The 12,979-nt window shown below is 47.2% G+C and overlaps 1 protein-coding gene across 1 annotated transcript in view; it reads left to right on the top strand.

Annotated features, from left to right (window-relative positions):
- Positions 1 to 373: 373 nt before the first annotated feature.
- Positions 374 to 12,979, top strand: part of CENPT (centromere protein T) — a 30,028-nt gene continuing 17,422 nt past the window's right edge. The window contains exons 1-5 of the mRNA XM_060253662.1: positions 374 to 562; positions 4,558 to 4,639; positions 6,067 to 6,160; positions 6,553 to 6,689; positions 10,653 to 10,686. Coding sequence (XP_060109645.1) covers positions 494 to 562; positions 4,558 to 4,639; positions 6,067 to 6,160; positions 6,553 to 6,689; positions 10,653 to 10,686 — 416 coding nt within the window. The 5' untranslated portion in view covers positions 374 to 493. The remainder of the gene's footprint in view (positions 563 to 4,557; positions 4,640 to 6,066; positions 6,161 to 6,552; positions 6,690 to 10,652; positions 10,687 to 12,979) is intronic.

The following is a 12,979-nucleotide window of genomic DNA, read 5'->3' on the forward strand; positions in this document are numbered from 1 at the left end:
GGAATTATCTATGTTTTCCTAAATTTGCGGTAAGTGTTCTAATTCTAGTCAATACCGTATTGAAAAGAACAGTCACCGCAAATTTAAGAAAACATAGATAACTCCCTGCCTTTGAATGCTTCCGAAAAACAGGCCTTTGAATTATTATCAGCAATAGCGTTCATCCTGTATCAGTTTCCCCCTTTAACGCCGTGGGCTCAGAATAACGTCGTCTAAAGTCTTTCGAATAGCTCACATTCCAGGCACTATCCCGTAGCAGAAACACGTCTCCCACGGAGAAGACAAATGAAACTACCTTTCCCAGCGACCAGCGCGAGAGCGCTCGAGCCTGAAGCTTCGACGAGAGAATTATCGCGAGACTCGGTCTTATCGCGAGACTCGGTCCGCCTCCGCTTGAATCTCTGAGCGGGAGCGAGAAAAAGAATAACCGTTCGGCTTCCGAGCCGCCTCGTTTCCGTTAGGGCCCTGCTTCGAGCCGGGACGCAGAAGAGCCATGGCCACTCGCAGGAGGTCGGGCAGGCTCCTGGTGCAGCCAAAGAGGCGTTCCCAGCGCCTAGGGAAGGTAGGAGCTGGATCAGAATCGGAACAATGCCGGGCAATGAAGCAACCGCTCGTTTTATTTATTTAATTCATTTATAACTCGCCTTTCCTCCCAAAGGGGGCGCAAAATGGCTCTCATCAGTCTCTTCCCCCCCCAGTTTATCCTCACAACAACCCTGAGAGGTAGATTCAGGTGGGCAGCCATGTTGGTCTGAAGTAGCAAGGCAAAGTTTATCCCAGGAGCACCTTGACAACCAACAAAGAAAATGAAGAAGATATTGGATTTATACCCCCCCTTCCTTCTGCATCTCAGAGCGGCCTACAATCTCCTTTATCTTCCTCCCCCACAACAGACGCCATGTGAGGTGTGTGGGGCTGAGAGAGCTCTCCCCAGAAGCTGCCCCTTCAAGGACAACTATGCGAGAGCTGTGGCTGACCCAAGGCCACTCCAGCAGCTACAACTGGAGGAATTGGGATTCAAACCTGGTTCTTCCAGATAACGAGTCCACACACTTAACCACTACACCAAACAGAATCACAAAAGTGTGATTCAAGGTGTGAACATTCATGTGTATGCACACTGTGAGGTAGGTTAGGCTGAGAGAGCATGACTGGCCCAAGGTTACCCAGCATGGGTGGGGATTTGTTTGCTACACTTTTATGCCGCTTTTCTTCCTAGCAGTTTAGGGCAGTTCCATTAGCATCCTCCTCTTCATTTAACCCTTACAACAACCCTGTGGTGTAGATTCCGTTGTTTGTTTACCCAGGAGTCTTTCTTATCGAGGTGTAGGGCTATGAAGGCCTGAGTTCAAATCCTCTTTGCATGACTGCTGAAGCATGTTGCTGCTTGGTGTCACCTTGTACAGTAATTTAGCAGGACCTTCCAAACCAGGGATGCAAAATATTAAATTAATGTAAGGTCTTCCATATTGTTTATGTATTGGTGGAATTCCCCCCCCCCCCCCCAGGTTTGGGGAGACTAGCGAAGAGTTACCCTGTGCATTCCAGGATTCTCTGTACCTGTGGAATGTGCCATAGTTACTATTAATCATGACACCAAAGTGCATTAATTTTCAAAGAGCTGATAATAAGGAAAAACACCTATGCAGACTATGTATTTGTAAGATGATGTCCTTTTATGGTATAGTTATTTTAAAGAACACACAATCTTGCATTGTTGTGAGCTTTCAAATATTTATCTATACATTTTTATAGTCTAAATGGTTGCTTTCTTAAACAAAATTCACACACTCCTATTCAGATATGTCACAGGAAGTACTTTACATGATATGCAATCTTGGGGAAAATAGGAATGCGTGACTCACAACCCCACCTGTCTTGATAAGGAAGGGGAATGAAACTGTCAGGGACCCTGTAGTTTCAGAGACAGAGAACTGTTCCAAAGTAACTCTTATTTATTGAAATACAAAACCATAAAGCGAAAATATTCAAGCAAATAACAAATTCAGTTTAATGTATTAGAAGACATAAAAAGACAATATTTGTCAATAAAGAGTATACTTGTTTCTATTTAGGAACACTGTGTTCCTAGCAGGGGTAATTTGGAAACGAGTTCCAAACAATGGCAGAACTCTCATTATATAGAAGAAAAATCCAGAGTAGCTGTCAGTTAAGAAATGGGATGGGCAGATCCCTCCCCTTGCGGACCTGATGAATTCTGCTCAGGTTCAGAGCATGATCTATTGAGTTAGAAACACCTGACACTTTCCCCATGTCAAGGCAGAATTCTGGAGTCACATATCCTGATATCTAGATGCTTAGGCTTCAAGGCTGAAACTCAGAAATGTAAACAGTTCTTTTAGAACAGAGTACATGGTCAGCTTGAGAGAGGCATATGACAATAGGTAAACATGCAAAACCTTATGGGAGAGAGGACCAAACAGAAAGGCACAAGCTAATTCAGGCTGCTATACAGAAAAGCCAAGTCCTGCTTGTAATTCTGCTGCATGTAATTTCTCTTATGGAAGCTTCCATCACAAGAGGGCAGCCAGCAGGCCCGTAGCTGGGGGGGGGGGGGCGGCCCCTCCACCCAACCCCCCCCTTCCACCTGTATGGCCCCTTCCTTTCCCCACCACTCTCGCCACTGCTGCTCTCCCCAACCCTTTTTTGCGGCTGCTGCTCTCCTTGTGGCCTCGTGGCCGCTGCCACTCTCCTGCTGCTCTCTGCACCCCTTTCTTGCAGCCCCCACTCTCCCTGTGGCTCCATTCTGGCTGCCACCACTCTCCCACTGCTCGCTGAACCCCTTTCTTGTGGTCCCCACTCTCCCTGCGGCTCCGTTCTGGCAGCCGCTGCTCTCCTGCTGCTCTCTGCACCCCTTTCTTGCAACTCTGACTCTCCTGCAGCCCCATTCTGGCCACCACTGCTCTTCTTGAGCTCTCCCCACCCAATTCTTGTAAAAAATTTTATGCCCTGGGCCCTCCCACCCCAAAATTTCTGGCTATGGGGCTGGCAGCCACTGTTCTTGTTTTATGGTCTTCTGCCTAGTAGCTGGGTCATGAGTCACTATAAAGCTACCTTTTTAATGCTACTTTAATGCCTTTTAATGGCGACTTTTTGGAACGACCAAGTGCTAGGCTTCTTGTTTCTCTTTACACACATACTGAGAAAAGCAACAAGATAAGGTCACTCAGCACACAGTGGAGAGTTTTCCTGTGTGCTTATGATTCTTGTCCTGTTCTTTACCACTGTGTGCTTCCTAGTATCTGTAGGGTTCCCCCCCCCTTTATTCCTGTCTCTTATGGTGGCCTTGACAGGTCTCTGGTTTCCTACCATGTGACTTCATGATATGTGCTTGCAGTTCATTGGCTCCTATGCTTCCACTTAGGGGCTGTAGTTGGGTCCTAGCTCTAAAGGTTGGAGGTTAGATAGCCTGGAAAAGAACTATGCCAAGGGTGGCCAAACTTGCTAAATGTAAGAGCCACATAGAATAAATGTCAGATGTTTGAGAGCCATAAGACATGAATGTCAGATGTTTGAGAGCCGGGAGGAAGGAAAATAGAGGGGGAGGAGAAAGAAAGCAACTTCAACTATAAATGCATTCTCCAAGCTGCTGACTGGCTCGGCTTGGAGAAGTGATTTAAAGAGAGAAATGCCTTCTCCAACCTGCCCAACAGGGTGGCGGAGGCTTCAAGAACCACACAATATGTGTGAAAGAGCCACAAGTGGCTCCCGAGCCACAGTTTGGCCACACATGAACTATACCAATTTGTGGAGGTCTGATTCTTGTCCAGCCCATATAACCAGCTTTTATCAATGACAGTTAGCCATGATCACTGTATGGCGCCTCCAGTTTCACATGCCTTATACCTCTGAATATGAGCCCCTATGGACAGAAGAGGGCCACTATCTTAATAAACTTTTATAATGGCAGAAAGTATGCCAGTAAAGTTTTGTTATAGTATCCAGTGAGTGTTTTTATGACACTAGCAGGCTGCTGCCCTGATTTGGATGGTCCAGGCTAGCCCAGTCTTGTCAGATCTCAGAAGCTAAACAGGGTTAGCTCTGGTTAGTATTTGGAGGGGAGACCGCCAAGAAAGTCCAGAGCTGTTATGCAGAGGCAGGCAAGGGCAGACTCCCTCTGTTTGTCTCTTGCCTTGAAAACCCCATGGGGTTGTTATGAATCAGCTGTGACTTGACAACACTTTCCTTCACTACCACTAGCAGCTTGTTGGCTTCTTTTTATACTTCTGTTGTTATGCTTCTTTCTGGTTTGTGTGCTCCTTCAAACAGGTTACTGGAGAGCAATTGTTCCCTCTAAGCTGCAGAGCCTTGTGAGGAAAAAATTCTACTTTTTGAGCTACTGGCATTAAAGTTGTGAGCTACTGCATAAATTAGTGTGCTCTGGGGCCATCCTTCCTGAGCCAAGACAAAAATGTGTGAGCTGGAGGCTAAAAATCTGTGAGCTAGCTCATGCTAACTCAGCTTAGAGGGAACACTGCTGGAGAGGTGGCATATACATTGTCTAATAGTTTCTCGAATGGTTTGTCTTTTCTATAGGGTAATTTCCTTGAATGTAAAAACTCCCCTGCTCTGGATGTGGCAACACCTCGAACTGTGTTCCGGAAAGTCTTGCAGACCCGTGAGTAGAGAACAGGGCAGAGAAATATGTCATCACTGGGAGCAGAGGGAAGGGGTGGCATTTTAGACAAAATAGAGGATGGTTTCTGTTTGTATCACATGCACAAGAACACAACTTGGTATCTAAAGAGAATTGCTTACAGTAGGTTTGACATAACAGAAAACTGACAGATCTAATTTGCTTTCACATAATTATTTGAAATATGAAGTAGTCAGCATAATAAAAAAGCATAGCCAGCATGATGTAAGCCTGGACTCATATTCTAGCCATACAAGACTGTTTTTCCTTCTCCTGCTTACAGTCCCCTGCCTATGCTGGTAGGTGAAGTTAGAGGAGGGAGGAGAACTCGGAAGAAGTGGAATAGGGAGCCTTGATCAACATTGTGAATAAATATTTATATCAAATGTGTAAAACTTAAAGCATCAATGTCATTACCCTCTTGTACACTTCCTTAATTAAGCAGTAAAGAAAAATTGTCCTCCTGTCTTATTTTCACGATCATTAATATGTTCTAGACACTTCATCCCATCTCCAAGAGTGCTTTGAAAGAGTCCCAAAATCTGTCTGTTACTGTTTCATTAGCGTTTTAATTAGCACGGTGGGGTAACTGATCAATTAAACATCTTGTTCATCTGTAGTTTGGAGAAACTTTAGTCCACAGTTTTCATTGTTCCATCCCTGCTAATTTTTGACTCAATAGGCTTGTGGATTGGAGCCCTTGGGCTCTAAACTCAAAAACGGGGGTTAGCGGTCCCGGTGTTCTCATCTGTGGAGTTGCAGTCATCTTGCACAGCCAGTGACTGTATAGTCTTTGCCGACATTGCCTCATATATGGGCATCTATTCCATTAGTTTAACATCACTCTCTGCTTCTAGGACTGGAGATTAAGTCCAGAAGCTCCAGAGCCAATGAGAGGACTCCTCTTTCCCTCTGTGGGGCAAGGTTTCCCATGTGTTGAATAGGGTGCCTTTGCAGCTTGTCAGTGGCACTTGTGCCTGACAAGCTGGTAAGATCTGTAAAATGAAAGGATGTATATTTTGTCCTTGAACTCCAAACCTTGGAGCTTTCTTTTAGATCTCCAGCAAATGTTTCTGAAGGCACCACCATATTTTCTAGTAACAATATGTTTCTTTAAAATCGTTGAGACAATGTTTGTCTCTGTATTTAGAACAACAGTGCTACAGACTCTCTTATTGAAACAACCTTAAATTTGTGCATTTGAATTCTTAAAAAAGAGAATTTTGGAGCAAACCCATTGGTGTGGAGGACAGGATTTCTGTTTCATGTGCACTGTCCGATGCAGTCCTTTCTAGAGTAGAAATAGTCACAACTGCAGAAAGGTATATTATCTCTGTGCAAGCAGTTGCTGGCATTTTAACTTGCTTGATGAGATTTGTACAACTATGAGCTGCTATATGTCTTAACAGAGCCAATAGTTTCCCCTGTGGTTCCTGAGAAGGCTGATACCCCCAAACCAGCAGAGACGGTGTTCAAGTTTCCTTCAAGGAATGCTACTGACAGGTAGGTGGTTTGTGAGGCTGATATCCAAAGCATTTTCACTTGAAATAATTCATTTTGCAATCAGTATTGCTTTCTTGTGCATCGACACACTGAGAATTGTACTGTAAAACTGTTTTCTTGCAGTCTGAGTAGTCCTGTATTCTCACACTCATAAGTATGCTATTTCCCATTAGGAGGCCTTCCTCCAGCTCAAGGGACCCCACCATCTCCATAGCAGGGCTGCTTCTTCCCATACCACCCTTCTCTTTCTCCATTTCCATGTATCTGGAGTTTTGGCCATCTAGCCTTCTGCAGATAAATATGTCCTTCAGTAGCGTTAGAATAATTCAGGCACATTTCTTGTAATATCGTATTTTATTTCCCGCACTAAAGGTCCATCTTATTGCTTTTAGCAACATAGAGATAAGTTTGACTGGCCCTGTTCCTGAAGAGACGCTTTATCCTGTACTCCCCAAACGTGGGAAGAAAAAGAAGGTCAGGCTGTCTGAGTTTGAAAGAGCTGTGGACAAGCAACTTCCATCTACCACACGTGCGTAAGACTTTTTATGTTTCCACCATTTGGGGTAGCTCCAAGAGGGATTTCTTCAGCTGTACAATGACTAAGAAAAAACTGGCATCCTGAAGGTGCACTAAGATTATCGTGAAGGAAACTGTTGAATTGTAAGCTCTCAGGACAGGTAAGTGGGAGAATACAACATGTTGCAACTAATGAAGCAAACGTTGCCACTCGTGGACCCCAGCTCACTTTCAGAACTACCGTATTTGCTGGCGTATAAGGCGACTTTTTTGGCCTGAAAAACATGCCTCTAAGTGGGGGGGTCGTCTTATACGCCCAGTCGTTTTATACGCCGGCAAATATCTGCCCAAGTGTGCTTGCGCATGAAAACTTGGGTGCAGAATCAAACTTCCTTGGTCTTAAAGGTGCCACCAGCCTCGCCTGCTGCTCTTGAGCCAGTCTGTGCTGAATCTCCTCCAGGAACACTGACTTTTGAGCAAGCATGCTCACCACCGGCCTCTTTTAACCCCGCACTTCACCATTTAGTTTATTGGAGGTGAGGATAAGGAAGAGAGAAAACTCCACGGTGGGTGGGAGGCGAGCGAGGGGAGTGGCGGCCGTTGCCCTCTCCAGGCGTTCCTCGCGGGGCGGCGGCCCCTTTAAGAGCCGGGCTGGGCTCTCCTGGAGTGGCCGCGAGGAAACCAACCCCGCCCTGTTTGGCCCTTCTCAGCACCTCCCTCCGTTCCTCTTCCCCACCGCCCCCTCCGCCGATTTCCCACAGCGCGGCAGCGGCAGCGCGTTCGCAAGGGCTGAGGAGAAGGCAAAGGAGCAGCAGAGGGGGCGCGGGGAACGAGGCGAAGCCGTCGCCTCGGGGGCGCGCATTGAGCGGCGGGGTTCTTCTCCCCTCCCCGGAGAGGCGCGAGGGCACCAACTGCCGCTCTCGCGCCCCCTCAGCGCGGCCTGTGTGGCTTTTTTCTCCTCCCCCCCCCTGCCTTTTCTTTCCACCCTTCCTGCTTTTGCCGCCGCCTGAGGGGAAGCACCTGAGGAGAAGGAGGGTCGATGAGATGAAAGTGAGTGTGTTTTGGCAAGACGGGGATAGTGGTTCCCTGTAAGGATGGATAGATCCGGGTCAGAGAGTTAACCCAGCAGGCTCTGCAGAGATACTTACCGTATTTGCCAGCTGTAAGATGACTTTTTTGCCCTGAAAAACATGCTACCAAGTGGGGGGGTCGTCTTATACGCCCAGTCGTCTTGTACGCCGGCAAATACGGTACTTGTTTAAGCCACTGTAAGTAAGTAAGTAAATAAATAAATAAATGAATGTAAGACCAGGGGTGTCAAACATGTGGCCCGGGGGCCAAATCAGGCCCCCGAGCAACTGGCTGTCATTGCTTCCTTCTTCCTCTCTCTTACTTCCTTCTGCGTAACAGCTTGCTTTTGCAAGGCTTGCTCAATCACAAGAGAGCTACAGAGCAAAACCTCTATTTTTTCCATTGGCTGAGGCTCCTCTATTTATGTCCTTTATAAAGTTTGTATCTCTGCTACCTAATCTTAAACAGGGCAATTTTTGAGCAGGAATGCAATTCCAGCTGGCTTGGTGCAATGGTTTGTGGCCTAATATGCAAATGAATTCCTGCTGGGCTTTTCCTGCAAAAAAAAATCCCATGTGAAACAATGGTGACATCAGGGGTGTGCGGCCTAATATGCAAATGAGTTCCTGTCGGACTTTTTCTACCAAAAAAAGCACTGGGTGCATACATGGCCTGGCCCAACATAGCCCAGCCTGGCAAGGTCTCATTTATGTCAGATTCGGCTCTCATAACAAATTAATTTGACACCCTTAGCTTAGACCAAGGTGAATAACTTTAATCTGAGGGAAATGAGATTCCTAGAACTTTCTAATATATATACCTGAAAATTACTTAGCAATGAATAGAACTGGGGTGTCAAACATGCAGTATGGGGGCCACAGTTGACAGTTGCTGTCATCTGCTTCCTTCTTCCTATATTTTGCTGCCTTCTGCATAACAGTTTGCTTTGCTAGGTTTGCTCAATTGCACAGGAGCTACAGAGCAAAGCCTCTAATTTTCTCCATTGGCTGTGGTTCCTCCCTTAGGGAGGAAGGTGGGGAGGCAGATCTTGTTTTTCTAGGTTCTCTCAATTGCACAGCAAAGCTATTGAGCCAAGCCTTTCTTCCTTCTATTGGCTGAGGCTCCCCCCCAGTCCCTTGGAGAAGGAAAGTCACAGCTTCCTTTGCCCAGTTCTCTGGACCCCATGGGAGAAATACAAAGAAAGCATCTTTAAGTTCAACAAGTGCTAACGTTTTAAGTATGTTTTAAGTTATTTTAAAAATATAATTAATTGTGTTTGTCTTTGTCCTTTATAAAGCTTATATCTCTGCTACCTAATCTTAAAAAAACGCCCTGGCCCAACCCAACATGGTCTGGCCCAAGAACGTCTCATTTATGTCAGATCCGGCCAGGATCGAACAAATGAGTTCGACGCCCCTGGAATAGAAGATTCAAAAGCTCTATGTGATGGGATAATCTTGGTATAATCTTTGCTTTGCTAAATCATTTCATCAGTCATCATGCACAATGGAGGGTCAGTGAGTATAGTAGCAAAGAGGATGAAGACAGAGGTGGCCAAACTTGCTTAAAGAGCCGCACAGACTAAACATCAAATTTTGAGAGCCACAAGAGATGAACATCAGATGTTTGAGATCTACAAGACATGATAATCAGATGTTCAAGCGCTGGGAGGGAGGGCGTGAAGGCAGGCAGGCAGGCAAATAGATGGGAGGAGGAGAAGTGAAAAGAAAGCAATTTTAAATGCATTCTCCGAGCTGTCAGTTGGCTTGGAGGAGTGATTTAAAGAGACAAATGCCTTTTCCAAGGCAGCTGATGGGGTGGGGTGGGGCTTCAAGAGCCACACAATATGTGTGAAAGAGCCACATGTGGCTCCTGAGCCACAGTTTGGCCACCCCTGGGATGAAGACCTGGTCTTATTTTTCTTATGGACCACTGGGAGGCAGGATTTTCTTCATTCCAGAAAAAGGAAGATCAACCTAGCCTCTAATGGATGTGAACGCATCACCACTTTGAAACCACAGAATGGATCTCCCTTTTCTAGCTTCCCTCTGTCTTTCCCTGCCTTTGCATGCCTTGCCTACTGGTTTCTATGCCTGGGAACAGGAATGATGGCTTATTTTGATGTTGTGTACAGCTACCAGGATTGTCCCTTGAATTTTAATTTGTGTGAGGTGCTTTAGAAGGCAGATTGATCTAATAAAAGTATAAAATGGGTACAGCCTTTTTGAGCCTGCAGGCACCTTTGGAATTCTGACATAGGACAGTGGACATAATAGCAAACCGACTACCATGGGAGGTGGAGCCAGTTATAAAATAGCTGCTGCAGGAGGTGGAGGCAACCATAAAATGTCAGGGAGTGAGGCTGTATATAACTCTTCAGCATTTCAGGCAGGAGCTCTAACAGGATGATTTTTAATCTGTACAGCCAATCAGCTAAAATATCATTTTCCTCCATTCACTTAGGGAATGGAGCCAAGTGCTCCTCTGAAGAAATGTTGGGAGCAATAAGAGTGATGCTAAAGAGTCACTTACGCCTTTGTCTGGTGCTGTACACAAAGAAATGGGCTATACATGGCCACTGAAACATCTTGCTTTGTTCTCCTGAGACGATTCATGCATACCTACTGGAGGTCAAAGTGATAAATATTTCCCAGAATTAATACATGTGTAGTGCCCAGATAATGATCAGAAGACCACTTCTGCTGCTGAAACTTAGAAGGTTTTGCCCCATATTTAAACTAAAGAAATGTGGGAAAATAAGTGAACAGGCTTGGTGATAAACAGACTAGATTAGGGCTCTTCTTCCTTCACCCCCATAGTGCATTTATGTATTCTTGCAAGTAATGCTTATGTACAGTGTTGGTGTGGCCAACTAACATGGGCTTTGTCTGTTTTTTTTTTAAAGCTAAGTCATTCTCAGACCAGACATCTCTGACTAGGTGAGTTATGGCCAAGAAATCACGTTGCTTCCTTTTCATGGTAAACTACTGGTTCTTCCTCTGTTGAGTGATATTAATCAGTGTCCATGATTGGTCTTTCACCAATCACGGACAAACGGGCGGGGGGGAGGGGTGGCGCTACTCATACGGGACGATTACTCCTTTAGGGCTTTCCCGGCCCCAACGATCGATGGCTTGGAATGTGCCGGTTTGGTGTGGGAAGTGGGGGAGGGGTTGGCGGTCTGGCTGGTCTACCGTCCGCCTAACGCACCGGCCAGCACCTTACCATCCCTAATGGAGGCCGTGGCGGGCTGGGCGTTGGAGTTCCCAAGGCTTATAGTCTTGGGTGATTTCAACGTCCATGTGGACGACGCGGCCTCCAATCGGGCGATGGACCTAGTGTCTTCCATGGCGACACTGGGACTCTCCCAATTTGTCACCACCCCCACACATCAAGCCGGGCACATGTTAGACTTGATCTTTGCGTCCGGGATTTTGGTGGACGATATCACTGTAGAAGCGGTGCCATGGTCAGATCACCCAGCCCTTAAGGCTCGTGTGGGTGCGACGCCCCAACCCTCTATGGGCGGCGAGCCTATTTTGGCTCGCCCGCAGAGTCTGATAGACCCGGATCGGTTCCAAATGGCTCTGCGGGATCCCTGGCCCTCTAACGATTTTCTTGATGACCTGGTAGAGGCTTGGCACAACAGGCTATCCAGGGCCATCAATGAGATCGCTCCCTGGCGTCCTCTGCGCCCCCGTAGCAGGCTGGCTCCATGGTATACCTTGGAGCTACGGCAGCTGAAACAGGGACTCAGACGACTAGAGAGGCGGTGGCGGCATACTCATGACGAAGCAACGAGAACATCTTATAGAACATTTATGAAGTCTTATGAGATGGCAGTCAAGACTGCAAAGAAGGAATACTTTGCGGCCAGGATTGCATCTGCAAATTCGCGCCCGGCACAATTATTTAAGATAGTTGAGAATTTGACCACTCTGCCTCAGGGCAGACCAAATGCAAGAGAATTGGAAATAGGCTGTGAGGCTTTTGCAAAATTTTTTGCAGACAAAATCTCGTCGCTCCGCCAAGACCTTCCCGCCGCGTTGGATACAGTATTAGAACCCAAGGCTCCGTGCCTGTCTTCTGATGCTAGATTGGATCACTTCGACGCACTTAGCTTAGGGGAAGTCGATGGGATTCTCTCTACTGTGCGCCATACTACTTGTGATCTTGACCCATGCCCCTCCTGGCTAATTAAATCTTGTCAGAGGGAGCTAAGATATCCTGTATGGGATATCATAAATAGATCCCTCTTGGAAGGGCAATTTCCAACATCTTTGAAAGAGGCCATGGTCCGCCCTCTCTTGAAAAAAAGTACAGCAGACCTGGCCGAATTGGCAAATTATCGACCGGTCTCGAACTTACCATTTTTAGGTAAAGTTATTGAGAGGGCAGTGGCAGCACAGTTACAGAGATTTCTGGATGAAACTTCCGCCTTAGACTCCCACCAGTCCGGCTTTCGTCCGGGTCACAGGACGGAGACAGTGCTGGTCGCCTTGGTAGATGACCTCCAACGGCATCTGGATCGAGGCGGCGTGGCGGTGCTGATGTTGTTAGATCTGTCAGCCGCGTTCGACACGGTCGACCATCGGCTACTGGCCCGCCGGCTTGCCGACACAGGGATTAGGGGGTCGGCCTTACAGTGGCTTTCCTCCTTCCTTGATGGGCGGGGACAAAGGGTGGCAATTGAGGGTGCAGGGTGCAGTTCTCTCCCCGATGTTATTTAACATCTACATGCGCCCCCTTGCCCAGATTGCCCGGAGGTTTGGGCTTGGGTGTCACCAATATGCAGACGACACCCAGCTCTATCTGCTAATGGACGGCCGGCCTGGCTGCATCCCGGAGAACCTGGACTTAGCATTACAGGCCGTGGCAGGTTGGCTCAGGCTGAGTGGGTTGAAGTTGAATCCAATGAAGACAGAGGTCCTTTGCTTGGGCCGTGGTGCCCTGGGGGTGCGGAAATCCCCCTTCCGGCTTTTGATGGTGTACCGCTGAAAGCAGCCCATAGAGTCAGGAGTTTGGGGGTTCTTCTGGAGCCTTCATTGTCAACGGAGGCACAGATAGCAGCCACTGCCAAGTCCGCGTTTTTTCATCTTCGACGGGCGAAGCAGTTGGCCCCCTTCCTTTGGCGCCAGGACCTAGCAACGGTGATCCATGCTACGGTCACCTCGAGACTGGATTACTGTAACGCCCTCTACATGGGGCTGCCCCTGTGCCGAACTCGGCAGC

This window comes from Heteronotia binoei, chromosome 14, assembly GCF_032191835.1.
Source record: "Heteronotia binoei isolate CCM8104 ecotype False Entrance Well chromosome 14, APGP_CSIRO_Hbin_v1, whole genome shotgun sequence".
Classification (NCBI taxonomy): domain Eukaryota; kingdom Metazoa; phylum Chordata; class Lepidosauria; order Squamata; family Gekkonidae; genus Heteronotia; species Heteronotia binoei.